Source organism: Mycteria americana, chromosome 7, assembly GCF_035582795.1.
Source record: "Mycteria americana isolate JAX WOST 10 ecotype Jacksonville Zoo and Gardens chromosome 7, USCA_MyAme_1.0, whole genome shotgun sequence".
NCBI lineage: Eukaryota > Metazoa > Chordata > Aves > Ciconiiformes > Ciconiidae > Mycteria > Mycteria americana.
The window spans coordinates 39,090,157-39,111,780 of NC_134371.1; the positions used below are offsets into that span (position 1 = coordinate 39,090,157).

Genomic DNA, 21,624 nt, shown 5'->3' on the forward strand with positions numbered 1-21,624 from the left:
GAATGATGATAACACATAATGTGGTTGGAACCCAGGTGAAATTCCTTCTGAGCCTAACAGAAAGCTGGTATGTCACAGAGGATAAAGAACAGTTTCAGAAAACACAGTTCAGCTTAGCAGGGTTAAGACAGTAGTTATACCTATACAGATTCAATACCTTTCATGATTTGATGTTTAGCCAGATTAGGAGGATCTTCTCCTTTTTAAACATACTGAAGAGATAGCCTCCTCAACTTAAACAAAAAACCCCCAACTATTACACCAGCTCAGCTGGCAAGATTCATTCTATTACTTCTGGTAGGAAAGTAACTTTCTGGTAGGGAAAGGAAAAATTATTTGCTCCTCAAAAAATAATCCCAGTTTCCCTTTTCAGCAATGGAATCACAGCAATTAAGTTGGCTGCTGCATCTCCTGCTTGATCGTGGCAAGAAGCTCAACATTTGAATTTCTGAGCTTGGAGAGGAAGCCAGCAACCTGTTGGCTGGCAGTAGGGCTTCACTTTCTTTTTTTAAGGGATGATTTCAGTTCAGTAGCAAAAAGGGATGTTTGAGCAAGGATACCACTGCCCTCTGCCGAGAGAGATGTGATTTGTTTCTTTCCTACTATTTCATCTGCCAGCAAAACCAGTAACTTCATTGCTTGGAAAGTAACTGCGTGAAGAATTGCTCACTGAAGTCTGAGTTTAATTCCTGCTGCTTCTGTCTTTCCTCCAAAGTTTGCTGATCTGAATCTCTTTCACCAAATATTTTGAAAACTCTACACCTCATACAAAATAAAGAGGAGCAACAGTAATTACATGCAAAACCTTGACATGATGATAGCAGGAACTGGGAAAACTTGAACCGGAGTTTTTAAAAAGCAATCTTTATGATTTATAAACGCTTCAGGCATCCTCAACAATGTGATATCTGCTGGAACTAGTTTTCTATTTTCCTGCCAAAATTCAATCATGCATTATCAGATCAGGCTGAAGTCCTCTACGGTTTCTTAATTTATTTTTTTTTTTAACTGCAGCACTTGCCTGACTGAGGTTTGGCCTCAGTTTTATATCCACACAATTTTTTCTGGTTATGCAAAAATGGAAGCTCATTCATTGCTACAGTTATAACCGGCTTTACATTATAGATCTAACATTACTGTCGTTTTGGTTTTTTTTTTTTAAAAAAGGAAAAAATTTAAGTGAAACGTAACAATATTTTTAACCACTTGAGGGAGCTCTTTCATTTAGACATTAGGCTGTTGCTATTGTGCATACATATTGGGAAATTGTAAACCATACTTTTAAACAGTTTGTTATAGGACACACTACACTGAAATATGTGAAAGTATTGAGGCTCTCGGGTGACTGACTTCAAAGCCCAGATAGAAGTTTTAAAGGAATTAATCATTCTGGTCAAGGCATCAGAAACAGCCACAGCTACTTACTCCCTGGGCCGACTGACACCAAAAATCTTAAAAAAGAAAATAAATTAGAGTTACACAGAATTAAGAGTAGGCAGCGTTAATCACATCTGTCTTGCAGCAGTGCCAAAAATGACAGGAAGGAACAGGACCAGGCACAGGTTTTATAGAGGGGTTGTGAAAGCCTCAACCCTCTGCCTCGCCTCCCTGCCATCCCCACCTCTCTGTAACACCGGCCAGTACAGGCCATGCTGCTGCCTCCCCAGTGGCTTCCCTGGGCTGCGCAGACCCCACCAGTCATCGTGCCGGTGTATCCATCCACCATGGGCAGCACATATGTGTTAACAGCAAAGGCTTTTCTTTATGCTCCCCCTGAGCTGATAGGCGTAAGGCAGGCTCAGCCAGCAACCGCTGCATCGAGCATGTCTGCAGTCACCAGTCAAAGTGATGGTACATAACGTGCGTGTGAGATCTGTAAATTGTTATGCAGACTGCCGGGGGGGAGGGGGGGGGGGTGGATGGAGAAAGAAAGAAAAAGAAAGAGGGGAAACAAGCAGTGCTGCAGAAATCAAGTTGCTGCCTGTCACTGGGTAGGTGAGAGCAAGTGAAGCTGAAGCAAAAGGTTGGGGTGTCAGGGCCACAGGTTCCCATGTCCATAAATGGGAACGACCACGCAGCGATTCACCCAAGAGTGTTCAGGAAGGGTTGTGGTTAGGCAATCATTGAGTAACGCAAGGTGTAGGATTAATGTAAAAATGGTAGGTTTGGGGGTTTTTTTTGCTTTTCCACTTGCTCACCCAGACGATGCTGGCACCCCAGGACACTTCGGTGTAAATAGCTAGCACAGCATTTTCAGCATGAGGGCACCAGTGATCATGTATAGCCTGACTTGAGAGTATCTCTGAGCAGCATTGTGTTAAAATCGACTTCTTAAGAAGAGGGGCAAAGTTATGTGAAAACTCCTGGTGCTATCACCTGTGCAGCTATTTGCATTTCAGCAATGATGGGATTTTTATTTTTTTCTTTTAATTTTTACAACAGTTTTCCTATTAAGCAGCATGAGAGATGGGTGGTGGGACAATAGTGTGAACACACATTGCAAACTAAATCTGTTTCAGAATTTTTCACTCGGTGGCTCTGCTCCAAGTGCCCACAGGTTATTTAAAACAACTTCTGAATAGTTCCAGCAAGAGTTACACATCTAAAAGAGTGTAACTCTCACACTAGTGTCTCGGGTGTGTGTTGGTCAAAGCAAATTTGTTTTACTAACAGGTCTGATAAGGTGAAACGTGATAGAAATGTTTTAATACCTCATCGTAGCTTCGTACCTTGGTTTGGGACAACCTTTCAAGGTGTACCTGGGTATATATCGTGCATAGCACAGCCCTGAGGAGAGGGAGGAGAGGGAGAAGAAGGAAAGACATGTACTTGCCGGTAGAACATTAGTGGCTTAGTTCTCCTGACTTTGGGAAAACTTTCCCATTTACGTGGTGAAATGCAGCTACTGAGAGGTTACTAGAGTTTGTTTGCTGGTGACGTGTTCCTGTGACTCACTGTCCGTCACGAGCCTGTGTCTGGCTGGGGAAAGAGAGAAAGCGAGGGTACAAACCTCAGCCTTTCACCCAGTTTTTGACCCTCTGGAGTACAGGCTGGGACTGGAACGAGACCTCTCCAGCCAGGCCCCCTGCTCGGCTCCCCCCCTTACTGGTGAGCTGTAGCTCATGCTCCCCAGGGCAAAACTTGTGAGGGTGAACACCCCCTTGCCACAAAACCCCCACTTCTTGGGGGACAGGGGGTGCTACTCAAGTCGGCAGGCACTCAGTTTTTACCTCCCTTTAAAAATATTTGCCCTTGCTCCCGTAAGGCCGTTTGGAAGAACCTCATTGGGGAGCACACGTGTTCGTACCGAACCTGGAGCACCGGGGGGAAGCGCATGTTGAGCAACCCTGCGTTCCTTCTCAAGGACGAGGACAAATAAAGCCGCCAGGTCCTCCAGGCCTCCCAGCCTTGACTTCCGAGTCCTCCCAGTTCCCTGAAATAAGTTTTCCTTGCGCTGGGGGGTGTGGGGACGAGCGGGGTCCCCAGGGCGAGGGCAGGCCTGCCCGTGGGTGCTGACTGAGCCCGCCCAGAACCCCGCTTTACTTTCCGTCTCAGGAGGACTGGGATAAGGTGGCGGCGAGCGGTCCCGTCCCACCACGACGCCTGACAGGAAAGCCGGGGGAGGGAGGGACGAACTGACGGACACACGGACGCGGGGGAAAGGCGGGAAACTGGGGGTTGGGGGTGGGGGGGTGTGTAAAGGGTGCAGCGGGGGGGGGGGGGGGGGGGCACGTGTGCCTCACGTGCCACCTCCCACCCGGCTTCCCACCGCCCCCACGCCGCGCGCCCCCGCCCCCTCCCTCGCGGAACGCCTCCCAGCCAATGGCCAGCGGCGCCGCTCCCCCCTCCCTCTGCGCGGTGACGTGCGCGAGACCCGGGAAGAGGCCCCGGCGCGCGGGCGCGCGGCAGAGGCGGGAAGCGGTTGTGGGGAGCCGGCGCGCGCGGCGGCAGCGGCTCGGTCGCCCTGAGGTGACGCTCCCGCGGAGCCGGCCGGGTCGGGGCCGAGGGAACGGCCGCCTTCACCCCGCGGGAGCGTCCCGGGCGGCTTTAGGCCCGGCCCGGCATGGCCCGCCCCCAGTGGCACCGGCGTTCCCCCGGCGCCGTGCTGCTGAGGGGGGGGGAAGCTGTTCCCGGAGCCCTTTCGCAGGGCCGTGCGGCTCGGGGGAGGGGGGCAGCGGTCCGCAGGCCTCCGGGCGCCCTCAGGGCTGGGGCTTGGCGGGGAGGCTGGGGGTGGGTCTCGTTGCTGACAGCGGGGCACCGTCGCGTAACACTTCCGCGCTTGTTTCCAGGGAGTTAGTGGAGAAGGGAGCTGACTTTATGGTCTCGGGTGTGCTCGGAGCCTCGGCAGTGCTTTAAGCAGCTTCTATTGTTATCTGCAGGTTTTGGTTGTTTTTTTTTTTTTTTTTTTTTTTCCTACTGAGTGTTTTGCGCGTTGCGGGTGAGCTGTGGAATGACCTTAACTTTGTTTTGGTACCTGCCTAGTTCGTGAAGAGGTCTGCGGATATCGAGGATGTAGCACACCGGCTCTGCTAGTTAATGTTATGCCCAAGGGCCGAAGAAAAACCTTGGAGATCTGAAGGGTGTTTGGGATAAGGTTATTATTTAGCATAAGCGGTATTGGAGGTAGAAGATGTGTCCTTATTGTCCTGCCAAGCCTTTTGAAATGCAAAGATGTACTTCCTATAGGGTGTTGCTTTTCTTGTAAGGCATGCTTATAATTACCAGTGTTTTGAAAGGGAAGATGGAGAAACTCAAGGTTTCTGAGACCTTTTACGGGTATTGTAATGCAGTCACACCTATAGAATCAGGGAGTTCCTGCTGGGAAATCTGGGAATGGGATGCATTTGTGGTTCTAGATGTCTTGCAAGTGCCCAGAGTGGGGTGAATGGAGCGACTGTTTACTAATTGTGAGGAGCAATTTCCTTTTGTGAAGGGTATGGTGAACATTTTGGAGTTATCCTGGCATTGTGTCATGATTGATTTAGTTCTAGCAGAGATTAGACGGAGGGTCTGATGCCCTCTTTATGCACTGCTGTGCTGATAGTTGCTTAGGTACTGTAATGTTATACCTCCCATCATATGGAAGCTAGACTAGGAAAATGTTTGTTTTAATACATTTCCCCTAGCACAGTTCTTGCTTCGCATGAAAAAGACTTTGTTGTGATCACTTAGCCTATCTCAATTGAATAACTCTTCAAGTTAATTGCTTTCACCTTTTTTTCCCTCCCACACATGATTTTTCCTTCCCCCATCCTGCAACTCGCCTTTCTGTTAGCCTTTCAGTCAGATACTCCAACCACTCTGCACTGGAGAGGAAGCAGTGCCTTCTTCACCTCTTGAAGAAGTTGAAAAGTGTACTGAGAAAATAATTAAGCTTGTGGTCCTCTGTTAGATTGGGAGAACCTGCACCTTTAAGGACAGATGTGGCTCACAAGAACAGCTAAACTTGGATCAGAAGGCAGTGGAGAGGCTTGCTAGTGGCCCAGGAGTAACTTGTTAGTGTGTGAATTCATATGGCAGCTTGATTTTTTCCCCCTCCATTGCTCTGTAGACCCTATTGTGTGATCAGAGTGATCCATTCTTATCCTTTGATCAGTTGTGGGCATCTCTCCTGGCTAAGAGCAGAAAGATTGAAATGTTTGCCTGTCCAGGATCTCCACCTGGTTGTAAGCCCCAGGTGGGCAAAAGATCCTTTGCGCTCATGCTCTCATCATGTGGCCATGTCTGTACTGGGAACCTTGTGGGAAGGCTGGGAGGTGGAAAAAGTAACGTCTTCATGATGGTGACTGATTTGTGTTTAAAGGTATTCACGGGTATTCAGGAGGGTTGTAGCAGTAACTGCGTACAGAGCTGGTGGAAGTGGATGTGTCCTGCTAGCTACCTTTCTGTGCCAGTGAGCATAGTTAGTGTAGGAAGATTTATTGTATTCTTGCCTGGTTCTTTCTGTTATTCATGTAAATGCTTTTTGCATTATCTAAATTATGATAGTGTGAGCTATCAGATGTTGTACAAAGCCAGCTGGGAAGTTTATCATTTTTATGGTCTTTGTTTTATAGCTTGTGGACCTGGTTGTGATCTCTTGAGACAGAGGGAGCTAAGAGGCAGTGCTGCAAGAAATGGTGTTGGTGATTGAATTAGTGATTTATTGTTTGGTGTTGCAAAAGGGTTTTTTTCCCCTATATGCTGTGATGCCCAAAAGGAGAATAGGAGACTGTTCTACTAGAGGGACAAACACAGGAAGCTGAGCCCTGAAAACATCTGATCATAAGTCTTATTTCCCTTTTGCAGAAGTGACAGTCTCAGTATTCTGAGGAAATCCATCCTTAAATAATTATGTTCTGCTGCCTTAGCTTTTCTACAAGTACATGAATTTTCCTTGCCTGTTTCTAACGGCTCATCTGTGCTGGTGCATGTATTCTGTTCACCAGCAACAAAACACGTGTCTGTTTAAGAATTTGTGCCAAGGTAAAAAAAATAGATAAAAAGGAGAAGTGTTAGTTTGAAAATGTGGTTATATACATGCCTGTGTTATTTTCTGGAAGTCCAGTTCTGAAAATTGTCCCTGTTTGTAGCTACATCTCTGAGAGCTTCTTGAGCTGAATTTTGTGGAGAGTGTGCTGGAACATTGCCTTGTGGCCAAATTAGAATCCTCTTCCCCTCTTTTTATTGAGAATTATCTGTTTTCAGCCTAGCTGTGGTGCTTCAGGTGTTCCTACTAGCAGCTCTGCCCCCAACAGTGACCTTTGTCATCAAATCTGGCATAGTTCAAACCTGATTCTCTCTTCCTGTTTTTCTGTGGTTTGCAATGCAACCGTTGTCTGGCCAAGCAGAGTACAAGGATCTATTGAGGAAGCTGCTCTTTCAGTAAGCACTGAAAACTTGACAGGAAGGGGCTTGGCTCAGGCAAAATAAGGCGGGTGATTCTACAAAGTGAACCTGCCAGATCTCTCGGAAGACAAATTTTGCTGTCCGACTGGCTATCGGAAAGCATTTGTAAGGGCTTTTTGGCCTTCTAAAGATTTCACAAAGACTTAAGTAATTTTAAATACTTAAAAGGTCTGTAGGGAAAGGAGGGAGCTGTGGGCAGATATTTTGGTAGTGGTGGGGGAACTTGCTTAGTTACTTTGTTCCTTTACTGCTTGTAGTAAGGGAGAGGAAGTGTGATCCACAGTAAATGACTAATACAAGTGTGTGCTTAATTTCCCCTGCCCTTGCTCTGAATTCATAATGGAGGGAACTAACTTTGGTATTCTGTTATTATGGTAACATAATGGAGTCTAACTTTAGTGTAAAGAAGGCTATGTCAATTTATTCTTGAACAATATAAAGAGTAAATGAGTTTCTTTTGTCGTTAATTATCTGCTATCCTTTTCTGGTCTAGCTAGGCAACAATGGCAGGTGAAGACTGTGTAAGAAAACGCCAGTCTGGCTCCACTACAACCTGCAAGACCTCTGAGAATGAAGAAATGCAGAGGAGACCTGAGAGCGAGAGGTCACTTCAAAACTCAAGCAATGGTGAGACTCTTTCACTCGGGATTAGTTGCATCTCTGGCATGTGATCTCCTCTAAGGTGTCCTTTCTAGCTCATAGCTCTTGCCTCTTTGCTCTTTCGTTTCAGTTTTTCTGCTTGTAGAAAGGCAGTCAAAGTGGAGCTCCCTATGTACCAGCTACACTTCTTCAGCAGGTTTAGGTTGTTTGGAGTGCTGTCCTGCAGAACTTTCCCTCAGGGGCTGTGTACTGTAGTGCTTATAGGGATGTAAAGAAAGTGATTAATTGTCACAGGAGAAATGTGTGTGATGAGGAGGGAGAGGCTTTAATGCTGTAAATGGTGCAAATGCATCTCGACAACAATTTTGAGTAGTCCTGGTAAACGCTTTTTCTGGGGACTTCATCTTCCTTCCTTTACAAGCTTTAAGTATGTGGCTTCCTTAAGAACAAACAAAATGGTCTTTAATATACCAGGCTAAGCTGGTGTATCCATCCTGACAGACAGATGGAGGTAGGATGCCACAAAGAACAATGCTCTGCTCCTGTGGGGCTCTCTTAATGTCAGAACAGCTCCCTTTTATCCAGTCTCAACCTTGGCTGCCTTAAAAGGTGTAATAGAACAATAAACAGTTGGGTTTGTATTGATTTATATTGTGGTCACCTTAAAAGTAATGTGGCTTATAGTTGGCTTTGTGGAAGAGTCAGTGCTGTATATGTCCTGTCCCTTGATTTGCAGGGACAGTTGTGTGGCAGTTTGAGTTGTTTTGCCTGTGGACTCTGTGGACACTGTGACGGTCTCAGACTCCTGGGTTAGGCTGTACCACATTCCAGACCAGTGATAAGGAGGTTAGCGATGAAATTGCAGGTTGTTTCCTTTCTCTTTGGGAGACAGAATAAGCAAAAAGCTAAACTAGCTTATCACAATGTGCCACTTGAGTATAAGTTCCAAAACCCCAGTGCCAGTGACTTAAGGAGATAGTTCTTACTGGTATGCTTCTGAATATCATCGCTATTTTATAGTATTTATTTCAACTGAAATGGGAGTTGGAGCAAATTTAAGTTTAGGACAAGTCAGATTTCATCTTGCAAAAAATATGTTGGAGAGAAAGCCATCCCACAAACTTAAGAGAACTGGGATTTTAAGCTGTTGGTAGTACCATCATTTTAATTGAATCTAATGGGGCTGTTCCGTTAATGCTGTTTTTAGAAAATTGCAAGGAGTTGATGGCTACTGGAAAACAGTTATGATGGGTTTAGAAGCAGACTTTTACCTTTTTATCTATGGAAACACCTTAACTGTTATGCATGAATTTGAGTTCTTGCAAGCTTGTGGGTAAAGAATAAATATAGCTGTGATAATTAGCACTTGATAGGTGGGTGTGCCTGTCTTTAAAAGCCCTTCATTTTAATACCTCTGAGATGTGGCATCTTGTCATTGCAGGTGAGATACTGTGGGTGCTTAGCAAGTAAACATTCTGGGATAGATCTCTTGTAAGTGTACTGAGCTTTCATGCGTGTACACGGACCTGGCGGGTTGGCTTAGAACAATGCGGTGTGTTTTAATACAGTACAAACTGCAGTGAAGGACAGCTGGGAGGAATCCTGGTTAGTTAAGATTAGGTGCCTCTTACCTTCCAGGGTTGCTGCCAATTCAGCAGAAGTGTCACAAAGACTTAAGTGTTACCAGTTTTTGCAGACTCTTTGCTCAGCACAGTGATGGGGACATCAGGAATGCCACAGGGAGGTAGGAGGCATGAGTCTGATGCTTGACTACATTACAGGCTCAGGAGGAAGATGCATCCCTCTGGTCAGGAATTCCCCTGTACGGTGGGGTTAGATCATATCTATGGCACAAAGGTGGAAGCTTTACAAAGCTGAAGTGTTCACATGTTCCAGATAGTGGTCTCTTCACATAGTCCAGTATGCTTGCATAAATAGGTAGGGCTTTCTGTGAAAGCACAGCTGATGTGGAAGAATTTCTCAAAAGGAGTAGCCCGAGTAGCTGTAGACTTTTTTCTGGCTTTCTTTTGTCCTAGCCATTCACTTCTGAATGGCTGTTTCTAAAGCATTGGTGCTAATGTGTACAAAGGCAGCATGAGGCTAATGATCTGCTGTGTCTGGCAATGTCCTCTTTATACTGTAGTATCTTAACACTGGGTGTTGTGTAGAGTTTTAGACAAGATGCATGCTTATTGCAGTCAAGGGATTCTAGCCAGGTCAAGACAGTATCTTGTATGCAAGTAAATATGTAGTGTCTTTGTAGCAATTATTTGTGTAGAAAAACTAAATCGCTAATGTGATTTCCCACCCTTGATCCTCCCTGATTAGCAAACACCATCTGCTTTTTAACTTAAGAGTTAAAAGTGTCAAGGGCTAATTGACTTGTTTCCAGAAGTGTGTGAACTTTCTACAGAAACGTCTAGGGCATTAATCCTTTCTCTATTAAAACTCAAATGCATTGACTGATCTGAACTTGCTTAGAGGAATTATTTTAATCCATATATTGGCTTTAGAGCTATATTAGGTCTGACCCTTCTGTTTGTATAGTTTAGGTTCTTTATTTTTCTTGCCTCATCAATTCTGCTAAAAACTGTCTCATTGCTTGCTGAGTTGTAAGACTGAATAGGTTGTACTCGGGTACCCCCAAATATATAGGTAGGTGGAAATGTTCATAGCTTTGTGATTGCCAGAAGAATTTTTCTGTCCTTTGACATGTTTGTATCTTGTAATCATTCAGCCTGTAATTTCACTTTGACAGAGTAGCTGAACTTTAGTCTCATATATCACTTCTCCTCCTTGAATTGGCTCCAGTGTCATAATTAAACAACTAATTTGGTCCTGGCATAGGGTCAACAGGTGATCTGGCAGCAATAATCCCCTGTCAAAAGCTGGGCTTTCTTAATAAGAGTAGTCTTACATGTTTTCAGCTGGAGATACGTAAATAAATATACAACTGTTCTGCTTAATGGGATGTTGATATCGGGCAGTACCAGTTGCAGGAAAACTTACCTGGAATGAGCGTAATAGAAACTGGATGGGCAGATCTTACATGCTTACGAGCCATGTCCTCTCTAACCTTTTATGCCTCTCAAAATGCTAAGATTAGACCATTCAAAACAGTAAACTGATGGTTGTGGAATCTGCCCTTGTTTCCTCAGAAATTAGAAAAGGATTAGAAGTGTCTCTGGCAACTGATCTGCAAACAAGCTATGTGGCATATCTTTGTTAGGTGTGAGTAAGCCTGTTTGGTAATGCTGGTCTTGGAAAGGGGTTGTTATCTTCCAATGAAGAGGTTACTATTGATCGTTCCCAGTGCAAAAGTTCATGAAGCTTTGTGACTTGTGTGTGCCTACTGATAGTTGTAGGAGGAGGGAGCTCTAAAACAGGGAGCAATTTTGAAAGCTTTGGGGTCTGCTGTCTGACTCACAGCAATAAGTGTTTATTGTATCAACAGGCTATTTCTTACGGATTAATGAATTTGGGATTAAGCTGCTTGAGTTGAGTTTCTTGGATGTGTTTCAGGGAGATGGGTCAAACAGAGCTGTGTTGTCTGAGACTAGGTGGATTCTGGTAATTCTAGGCGCTGTCATGTTTTGCAACCTGTGGGTTAGGTGAAGGCTGAGCAGTTTCTTGTGAAGGGCCTGTGGATGTGCTGGCATGACAGAGAATGCTGGTGTTTCCTCCTGCTAGTGAAGAGTTTGGGTCCCAAGTCCCTGTAGAAATGACTTTTAACTGAATTCTTTGCCCAACTGCCGTGCAGTGACCTATGGCCTGTGCATTCTTTAAGCAGATCATAAGAGCTCTGGGAGCAATCTAGTCATAACTTGCCTCTATCTGCTGAGTGGCCAAATAAATTACCATAAGTCAGAATAAGGCTTATTAGCATCACATTATTAACATAAGTTGTGTTGCACCAGATAGGGAAGACTTCCCCTCTTCACAGTAGCCTTGCACTAGGTTGGCTTTGACCCTGCTCTCCTTCAGATAACATCTTCAGTGTTTCTAAAGACAAAGCATTTGAATCCAGGTATCCAACAGTAACAGGAAATCCTTCTGCCTATGTTTCTTTAACCTCTTGAGTGGTAAGTGGTCTGATCAAGAAATAATGAAGATAATATTTTTAAACTCTTTTAGGAAAGGGCAGTGTTGGGTACAGTTTGTATCTGATTTTCCGTGAAGATCCTGAAGCTAAACAGATCCTGACATCATTAGGGGAAAATGCTTCTGAACTGTGATTAGTGTGCTTGGTTGTTCTGAGAAGTGTCTTTTTTTTTGAAGTCCATGTGGCAATAAACTGAAGTTTGTGTGCTTTTCCTAGCTTTTCTGCTAAGAGGCATTTTTGTCTTGAATGCTGTGCAGGGATTTAGATAGCAGTGGTCTCCCTACGTTGTTCTGACTGCTCAATAATAAGCTTATTGCCACAATGCAGGAACAGTTTGAGTGACAATGGCTCAGAGTGCTGGGCTACAGGCAGCTTCTGTGGCTGGTGAACTACAGGTTCTACAGGTTCACTGTTCAGTTCCTGTTCACTACAGGTTGGAACTGTAATACTGCACACACAAGCCACAGCTTTACTCAAATGACTTATTCCCACTTGTGCCCTTGGTAGTAATTGCAGACTGTAGCGGTTAAATAAAATGAATGCTTTTTAACACCGTTAATTTTTGAGAGCTTGCTTAGTAGAGTGCTGGCTAGTGTCTTATGTAGAAGCTGGTTTTGTTGAATCCCAAGCTGCAACACTAACAGATCATATGAATGGGATGGACAATGAGATCCTTTAAGAAAGGTAGTTTGTAAATCTTTTGTGAAACTTACGTTGCTCGAGTTTTCAACAATAAAAAGCTTTCTCAGTCTTCAGGTGATCTTTTATTAGCCTGGTTTCCTATGGAAACAAAGCTTATATTTAAATTGCTCATTTCTGTTTCTTCTGACTTTTGAACCTGCTTTGAGTTTGGGCTGTGCAGAGGTGTCACATCCTACAAGGATCAGTTTCTACGAGCCCAGGACAAGTGGTTAGCTAGGTAAAGGTCTTATCAATGTCTTTGATGGGAAGGGAACACAAGTCCCATTAAGTTAAACCTTCTCCGAAGTGAGACTTCTCCCTTCAGGGAGAAGAGCAAAGCTCTTTCAAAGCAAACCCTGCTTCAGTCTCCTGTGAAATGTGCTACTTTCTCACACTAGTGTCAAAGCAGATTTTCTTCCTTATGACTTTAAATGTATTTCCCATTTTCTTAAGGCATATCCCATCTTGTTTTAAATGCTAAGATGTGCTTGCTTGTATTGTGCAGCCTTGAGTCCATCTTTGTAGTGATGTTGCAATCCCAAAGTGATACAGGGGGATCCGGTCTTCATTTTCAGTGTCAAAGAAAAATGAAGATTTAGACTTCTCAGCAGCGTGCAATTCCTTTTAGACTCAAAATCATGTGATGATTCTCTTCTTGAATGACCTCACAGAACATAAGTAGCAGCTTGCGCAACAGAAGATGAGTGATTCAAGAAGATGATGAGTTTGTGTTCTCTGGTATCTGCCTTGTGACACAGCTTGAGTGTATGGGGCAATGCAAAACAGCAGAATGAGTTGTTGTTTTGGGGTGGGTTTTCTTCTGCAGGAGACTGTTCTGGAAAAGAAGCAACAAGCTTACAGGTGGTTTTACTTTGTTATATGAGATGCATATATTAAAGACATGGAGATCTTGATTTTAAAAGATGCTGTGTTTCTAGTCCGTGCATACGCATTGGTGTGCAGGTGAATAAAGTGATAGGAGGGACACTGCATACAACTGAGCAATTACAATGTCAGCAGGTCAGAGACTGGCCTTGATTCCTGTACAACCATTAAAGCTGTACATTAGATATCTGTAAAACTATATCCATCTTTAAGGCCCTGTAAGTCAAAAAGGGGATTTTTATGTCCAAAGTGAGCCAATCCTGGGTAGTTATAACAACTGAGATTTTGAATGTAAAATCTGACAAGAAATCTATGGTCAAAGCAATGGTTATTTATTTTTAGCTTGGCTTACAAAGGAAATAGTGCAATCCCTTAACTCTCATGTGTCCTGTCCTCTTTGGCTGTGTTGGATGGCTTCAAGCAAACTTGATAGAGTCTTGAAGACTGGCAGCTGGATGAGAGACACACATTCTTACCTTTCTGCAGGAAGAGTTAGTTGTGCTTTGAGCTCAACAGCTCTGTCTGCTCTGTTTTCTAGCAGGTAAGCACAAGGTGGTTCTTAATAGCCCCCTCTCCCCATTACTACTAATACAATTGTGGAGTGGGAAATGAGGGAGTAGAGCCATTGAGATGATATCAAGGGGATACAGTTCTGCTTGTGGAACAACTTGATTTGTTGTCTCTTTTTTTTTTTTTAATTTATTAGGGGAGAGAGAGGGGGAATCCATTTGAGACCAGCAAAGTGTACAAGCTGAGTGGGACAAGGGACTCTCTAGTGGTATCTTACACTCTTCTCTCAAATTGTTTTCCAAACTGCTGTTGTTCAGGAAGTATAACAGCATGATGAGCTTAAATGCTGAGGTAGTTTTCCTTGTCTTGGAGGTGAGATGCTTAGCAACCAGGAATTCTATTTTTGTAAAAATGGATCTTTGCATGCAGCCAAAAATTCATGGTGTTAAGCAGTTTCCTTGTTTGTTGTTGCATTACAAGGCTGCTAAGTAATAGGCTGTTGTTGCTGGTCTGTTCTTAAGTCTGTAGCTTGTGTAGCAGTTTTTATAGACAAAAAACTGATTTTCCTGCTTGATTGGGGGTGTGGGGGGGAATTAATGCTGATGACTGAGCATAGCTTCATTAGAGCTTCATGAAGTCTCTTGTTTCATTTAACGCTTCTCCAGTATTGGAATTGGGAGTCATCTCTGAAGCAGGTCTATCTAAACTTCTTACAACTGGTTGCTCATAAGAGCACCTTCAGACTAGTGTACATCACAGAAGCACTTGCTTCTCTTAAAACAACACACTGTGCATTTTGTGTGCATAGGCTGCGCACATATGAGGAGGACAAGACGAGGCTGCATTGTGAACTGTGATACTGCTATGAATCTATCTTCTCGTCATGCAGCAGCACAACATTAGCAACTACTGCAAATCTGTTAGCTCGTGCTTCACTGCAAAGTTACTAAAATCAGTTCAGTATCCTCTTTTTCTCAAAGTGGTAGTGTTGTCTTAGAAACTGAACGTGAAAGTTGTAATGCTAGCTATGTGTTACTGTAAGGTACTGGTGTAGCTGTAATTGCCAAAGGACATGCACAAGGCAAGGTTTGTTGCTGTCTTTTCACCCTGACTACTATTTCGGGGGGGGGTGGGGGTGGTGGTGGATATTGCTGCTTTAATCTTGATTTTCCTTCATGTGCAAGACTGTTTTAAGTAACTTTATCTTCTGTGTTGTCGTTCTTACTGGAGAAGTGAAACACCAGCTGGCTTGCCAGCACACTACAACCATTGCAGACAAACCTTGTCTTAAAACTCAACTAATCTGAAATGTCTGATTTGTGTATGTTGTTCCTCTTGATGTAATAGAGGCATGTCAGATGTGTATAGTTCTTTATGCAAAAGAAGGGTGATATTTGAGGCTTTACATATTAGCCAATGGTATTAGTAATGATAAAAGTCAGATGATGTTCATGGCATTGTTAGACCTGACTGTTTGCTTAAGCAATGAAACGTATTGAGGAATGCAGTCAGACTGATATCTAGCACTTCTCCTGGTGGATGAAAGGAGTGGGAGCAGCCAGGTTTGAACACAGGATAACCTTCCAACTTGCCATTTAGCCTGTCCTCAGAGCTGGTTACAGTATTTGACAGAGAGTCAGGACTGACTGCCTTGTCTATTGGCAGTGTAGAGACCTCCAGACAACCTAATCTTACGTCTAGTTCACTCTGTGTAAGATAAAGCTCTGATAAAAGATCAGCACGCTTGGATATGACCTTCTAAGGGTTGTTCTAATTGCTGTTTCAAGGCTGAATATATTTAGGGACCTTGGGAAGATTTGCAGAGTTGCTGATTGAAAATAAAGCTTTCAGAAATCCAGCATGTTGTCAGCTGTTGACGGCCTTATAGTGCTGTGATCCTAAATGGCTGTTTAAAATACTTGGTCATAGCTTATGAATTTCCTGCATCTTAGTTTTGAACTTACTGGGACCTTATTAGAAGTTAGAAGTGCTAATGAAAAATCAGTGACTGAGCTACTGTATGTTGTGTTTTCTGTGTTTTCAGACATGCAACTCGCATCACTGAAAATGCAAATGTTAAGTATTTGCTTTCCTTCCTTAGGCCGGGTTGATGTCGACCATGTGATAACAAGGAAAATGCAGCTAATAGCAGAAGCTGAGGTAAATATACTCCTAATGCTTGCTTGTGGGGAGGAGCGGGATAATTGACCCTGAATGTCTTTTGGAGAGTCACTAGTCCTGGAACACAAATACCCCTCTTCAGTCAGAGCTTGAGTGCAGTGACTTTTATACAGCCCTCTTTCTCTCCTCCTCCTCCTTTCTTCTGACTTTGCACAAGAGAGGTAATATTATCAAATGCAGTTTTGTCTTACTTGACCCCAACAGGTTGAAGTCCAAAGATAAGAGTGAACTTTGAGGCCTGTAAATAAAATGGAACTTCTCTCACCACTAACTTTTGGCAGGTGATTATCAGCTAGCCTGCTTGCATATTTAGTCTTTAAAATGCTCTGTGTCCTGTTATCCACTGAGTAAAGGGCAGCATGTAGCCTGTATCCCACAGCTTCTGTTGCCCTGGCTGTGGAGATGACCTTCCTGAGCCTTGGTCCCACTCTTTTTGTCAGTGAGCAATATAATCAAAGAAAATAGCACTGAGTATTTCTAATGTCATCTGCATCTGTGAGCTGCCATTGTCTTAGCTTATGTTAAGGTGATTTATGTCCAAATTAAATTAAGTTAGCTAACAATGAACTGCACCCTCCTTGTTAACCATTGTTTTGTAGCATGTATGTTCTTCAGGGCAAATTGTCCTGCACTCTTGCTTCATTTTATTGCAGAGACTTCCATGGTAAAGATTAAGTCATCTAATTGTGCCACCCTTAAGTGAATATTACAAAGTGGATACTTCTAAGACAGAGAAAAATACCTTGCACCTTTGAGATGTTTTCCTGTTTAATAGTCTTTTTTTCACCTCTACAGGTGGTGTATAATTTATAACAGATTTTAACAGAATTAAAGTGTATTTAAATGTCTTCTGCAAAGCGTGTACTGCTTTTTGTGCTGAAACTCCTAAAATTCAGCCCGTTAGAGGAATAGTCAGCTCTGAATTTTATTTCGTATCTTGTCTTCTCTGGAGGATTTCTCTGGATGATTCTTACTGAGGACGTGATAGATAGAGCAAGCCTCATATCTTCTCGCTGCAGACAAAACAGCCACTGCAAATCACTGTTGGCAACAAATGCTTGCATGAGAAAGCTTTGACTCTTAAGCACATGTAGCTTTGTAAGTTCCAGGTTCCAGGGAACACTAGTTGGTTGCAAGGGGACAACTTGATCTTGGATTTCTTTTCTTCAGGAATGTCTCTTGTTTCTACTTTTTTTTTTTTTTCTGGCCAGCAGCTTTGAGACATGCTAGTTTGTAGACAAAGTGATTTCTTATCTGCAAAGAGAATGAAGAAAATCAGCAGTGGCGCTTCAGTTACTGAAGTTTCTCCCAAAACATGGGGAGTTCAGGTTTTAAACCCTGAGTTAGGCAGCTTGCGAATTTGTTTAAGGTGCCTCAAAGCTACAATAAGAGCTAAGTAAAAACCTCCATCTACTGCAAAATCCTGAGAATTCCTGGAGTGCCTGGCCCTTTTGTTATGTGAACCACTGAACAAAGGCTTGGATTGCAGCTTACCTTTTAGGTGATATATATCTGAGCTCTGGACAGATGCTTGACTTCTGAAAAGTGCTGGTCACTGACAACTCCCACTGATTTAAATGGCATTTGTAGGTGCTAGGCCTTCATGCGTCTGCAGTCCAGTCTGAAAATCTAGTCCTTCGTTCATCCTAAACTGAGTTGAGGATGGTATGTTCTGTCACTTGGTCAGGGCTGGATGTTCTCGTGTTTCAGTGACTGAAATAACTAAATCTGTTAGAATTAGTAAAATGCTGGGGAACTTTTGCAACTTTCTCTTTGTAAGTAAGCTACAGGGTTACTTCCCTCAACTTTCTCTGACTTCTCATCAATTATTGGTCAGCTTCTGCTTTTTATGGCATAGCATTGTTTTCATGCTTGCTCCCCTTTTTGGTTTTGTAATGATCTGATTCTTTTGTTTAAAGCTTAATGGTGACAGCTGAGTGGATCTGCCCAGTTCCTTGTCTGAGACTTCAAGCATACTTTAGGAAACTCTTGGTTAAGTGCTCTCCATTGGGGGAAGCTACGATGAGGCCATTTGTGTATCCATGCCCTGTCATAGTGAAAGCTGGTGGGAGTCCGTTCTTAAGCTTCATTTCTTTGGTAACTGGGTGGAATGCACTTGGCTTATTGAGCACTAACAGTTACTCTGGCAGTTGCGCAAGTAGGTTGCCCTTTGGCAGTAGTAGTTGATAATATAGCACGATACGTTGTGCAGTTTTGTTGTACAGAATTACAATTACGGGAGGGTCTATGGTCTGGTTTTATCGTATTTTATTTAATCTAGTGAGAACTCATGCCCTGCTCTCCCAATCCAAACATGCATCTGTTGATATCAGCCCTGGAGGGTTGTCTTGGGAGGAGGCAATCTCAGCAGAGTGCTAACTAAAGGGAAGAGGTAGTTTAAGGAAATAATTTCTGTTAAGCTCTTGCTGAGAGGAGATTAGGCTGAAGAAAAGGGGAGAGGCTTTAAATAAAAAGACAGGTTTTGGTAGGAATGAATAGTGCTTTTTTTGGCATGGAAATTTGAGCGCTCCAAAAGGAGCAGGAATTTCTGTTTGACTTTTTTTGGTAGGAATGTGTACATGCATGCTGTAAAAGCAGGCTGTGCTAGAGAGCACCAGTGTCTTCTGTTACAGGTTGTAGTTCCAAAGTACTCAATTAACTTTTTTCTCCCGTTTTTAAAGGAACAAATCCACATCTCTGCAACAGAGAATCCTCTGCCCCCTAGAAAGCAATATCTAAGAGTAGCCATCTCCTAAGAGCTTCTGTTTCATTAAGCACTGGTGAAGTTTGTTTATTCTACACTGGCAGCTGCTAAATAGGGGAAAAATGTTTTCATTAAGTTAAATATTAGTCTGTTCTTTCTCCTACTGCGGCTTCTGTTTCAAGAGATCTCTCTGGATCTGACCACTGTGAAACAGGAGGAACGTAGAGTTCTGATTCATCTTGACTTCAGGGTCTTCTGGTTTTATGTGGTCTCATTTCAGATTATCTTGTATTTCCTGTCAGAGAGTTAAACTTGCTTGCTTGGCTGTTGTCACATTAGACAGTAGCATTTTCTAAGAATACATCATCTATTAATACATTTTGTTAGCCTAAAAGCTTTGCTTTAGAGGGGGGCTTTTTAGGGTCTTTTTGGGGTCTACTGTATAAAATCAATCCAAGCATGCTTGGAAAATGAAGGCTATATCATGGATGACAAGTGTCCATCAGTGGAAATTAGACTCCTTAAAACATAGGTGTGGAAAGAGCTCTGTGTAAGAGGTAAACATATCACTGCTGCAGCTTAGAGCTAACAGATCTTGTTTCAGTTACCTGGCTTTTCCTTCTTTTCATAGACTTTGTACCTGTTCCTTCATAGCAAAAACAATGCTGCTCCAGCTTTCTTTAGCATAATAGTTAGGCACTGAAACATAAACACCTACTGACAAATGAGCTCAAGTGTCACAAATGCCTTTTTGAGGAAGCATCATTTTCATGCACAACTTCCAGGCTCTTTCTTTCCCTCCTTGAAAATTGATTTCTTCGTTTTGTTACTTTTCAGCCTTAAAGATTCAAAAATAGGTAGCAGTCAGGAATTCTGAAGGTGATCAGGGAAACATCTGTGCTTCTTAAGCAGCTGATCAGTAGGAAGACTAGATGAAATAATATGTAGTTACCATGTAGAAGGACTTGGGCCTTGAATCTGGATGTGAACTTGAAAAATCCCGGGCAAAAGGATGGTCAGATAAATATTGCCAATAGAGACTTGCATTCAAAAAACCCAAAATGCAGTATGCAATTAGCTTCAAAGTCATTTCTTGAAACTTGCCTATCTCCTGTGCTGAAGATGATGGCTATCTGGCAGAGTGTTCTCGAAAGGCTTATGGTTCAGGAGCTCAGGGGTTAGCTTTCAGCCATGCTTCATCACTAGGCTCAACTATTGGGAAAACTATTTGGTGTCTGAGCACTTGACATTAAGGAACTGAATTCTGAGAAGTCTTATAAATCACTGTCTTCTGAAGTGCCAGAGATCTTAGGATCTTTAGATTCCTGAAGTTCTCACTGAAATACAGTGAATGCATGTTGCCTTCTTTCTTTCCTTGAGGGAACTCACTTTGCCTGCTTTTTTTCTAGTCATAAGAATAACACTTACACCACTGTGCAAATCTTAGGATCCTCTCTGCATATAAAGAGAATTTGCACCACAGCAAAGAGCTATCCAGAGCTCAGTGTAGCACTTCCTGCAGAAATCAGTAACTTTGAACATTTTATTATTCAGTTTCTTCTAAATGCATCTAGTTTTAAAAACTCTGCCTCTGGGGTGTGGGAGATCAGGTCTTTGAAAGATCATGTTATGAGACTAAATAGCAGATCCAACTATATTGCAGACAGGAAAATATAGGAATGAATTATATGTGCTATCCTTCAGGGAAGACAAAAGGGATATGAAAACATCTTAGTATTTTACAATCTGCCTTTTGAAGATGAATTATAGTCCTTGTCTGGATAACTTATTATTGGGAGGGTTAAGTAATATTTTCCTTTCTAGAAAAGAAACTCTTTACCAGGAAAAGCAAGCGGTCTTTGACCAGGGTGGCCTATGCTTTATCAACAGTTGATTATCTCCTTTTTTTTGTACTGTATCAGTGCATTTTTCCAAAAAGATAGTAGAGAGGAGGATGCTTATCAATGGTTTTTCATGCACCCTTAGGAGTCAAGGTCTCCAGTAAACCAGATGCTTCAGAATTTGCCTTTGTCTAATAAAATGAGAGAAGAAAAATATGAATAGGCTAAAAATGGTGCAACTTTGTCACAACTGGCTGTAATAGAGAATATAACCTGTATAAAGGTGTCTGAAGAAAAGGGAGCGTAGAAAATTCAACTGGGATATTTGATCCCCTGAATTCTTGAACTTCAGTCTTGCTGCCTACCAGTTTTGTGTGTCTTACTGCTCAGTCTTAATGCTCAGCAGTGTTACCCTGTTTTGTTGATTTAGTGAAAATTTTTTGGGCATTCTGTAACTTCAGTAGTACATGAAAGTTTTCATCCAAACAGTCGTAGCAGTGGAAGGGTAAATTTGGTCCTTCTTCCTGCACCCACGTCATTGAGATCGCTTCTGCGTTAATGCATGAGAACATCAATGGTGATTGCTTAGCCACAAGCGTTTTTCCCTCAATAACACTAGATGGGCTAAAAAGTAAATCTTGTTGTACTTGATTTCTATGCTAAGGATGTAACTCTGGTTAAAACCGAGAAATTTCTGGGGCTCATGTATTAAGTTTAGTTCAACCTTCTTGGCACCATAAAATGTCAAGTACCTGCCACTCCAGACATATGAAGATCAGTATGTTTACTTTACTCCTCTGTGTTGCATCTGATAGAGAAGATAAACATTATTCAAAGTTCTCTGGCCTGAGGTGTGTGAACAGGCCAGGATAAACCCCTGATCTTGTCCAAGTTGGCTCCAACTGTTGGCAGATGGTACAGGAATGTTTTCTTGATGCCTTGCTCTGTCATGCTCCAGAATAAAAAGGAATATAAATGTTTTATGAAAATTTATCCAGACACTTATACAATTTTCTGCTCTGTTTTTACTCTATCAGCAATTGAAGCCAGCTTTCATGAAGGAAGTGGACAGTCACTTCACAGAGTTTGTGAACAGTTTGGTAGCAAAATCGGTACTCCTGGACTCCTCATCTTCAGCCTCACTTTTCCCAGCTTCCTGCTCGGAGAAGGAACTGCACAAAGCCAAGTAAGTCAGTTTTAAGCTGTCCCTATAACAAGGTTATGTTTCCTGG

At 42.8% G+C, this 21,624-nt stretch overlaps 1 protein-coding gene across 3 annotated transcripts in view; it reads left to right on the forward strand.

Annotated features, from left to right (window-relative positions):
- Positions 1-3,853: 3,853 nt before the first annotated feature.
- Positions 3,854-21,624, forward strand: part of SOAT1 (sterol O-acyltransferase 1) — a 31,581-nt gene continuing 13,810 nt past the window's right edge. The window contains exons 1-4 of one of the 3 annotated variants that reach the window (XM_075507928.1): positions 3,854-3,969; positions 7,386-7,515; positions 15,768-15,826; positions 21,430-21,578. In XM_075507928.1, the coding sequence (XP_075364043.1) occupies positions 7,392-7,515; positions 15,768-15,826; positions 21,430-21,578 (332 nt within the window). In that variant the 5' untranslated portion in view covers positions 3,854-3,969; positions 7,386-7,391. Of the gene's footprint in view, positions 3,970-6,179; positions 6,865-7,381; positions 7,516-15,767; positions 15,827-21,429; positions 21,579-21,624 lie in introns of those variants that run through there. The other 2 variants (XM_075507926.1, XM_075507929.1) reach the window with 2 other exon arrangements.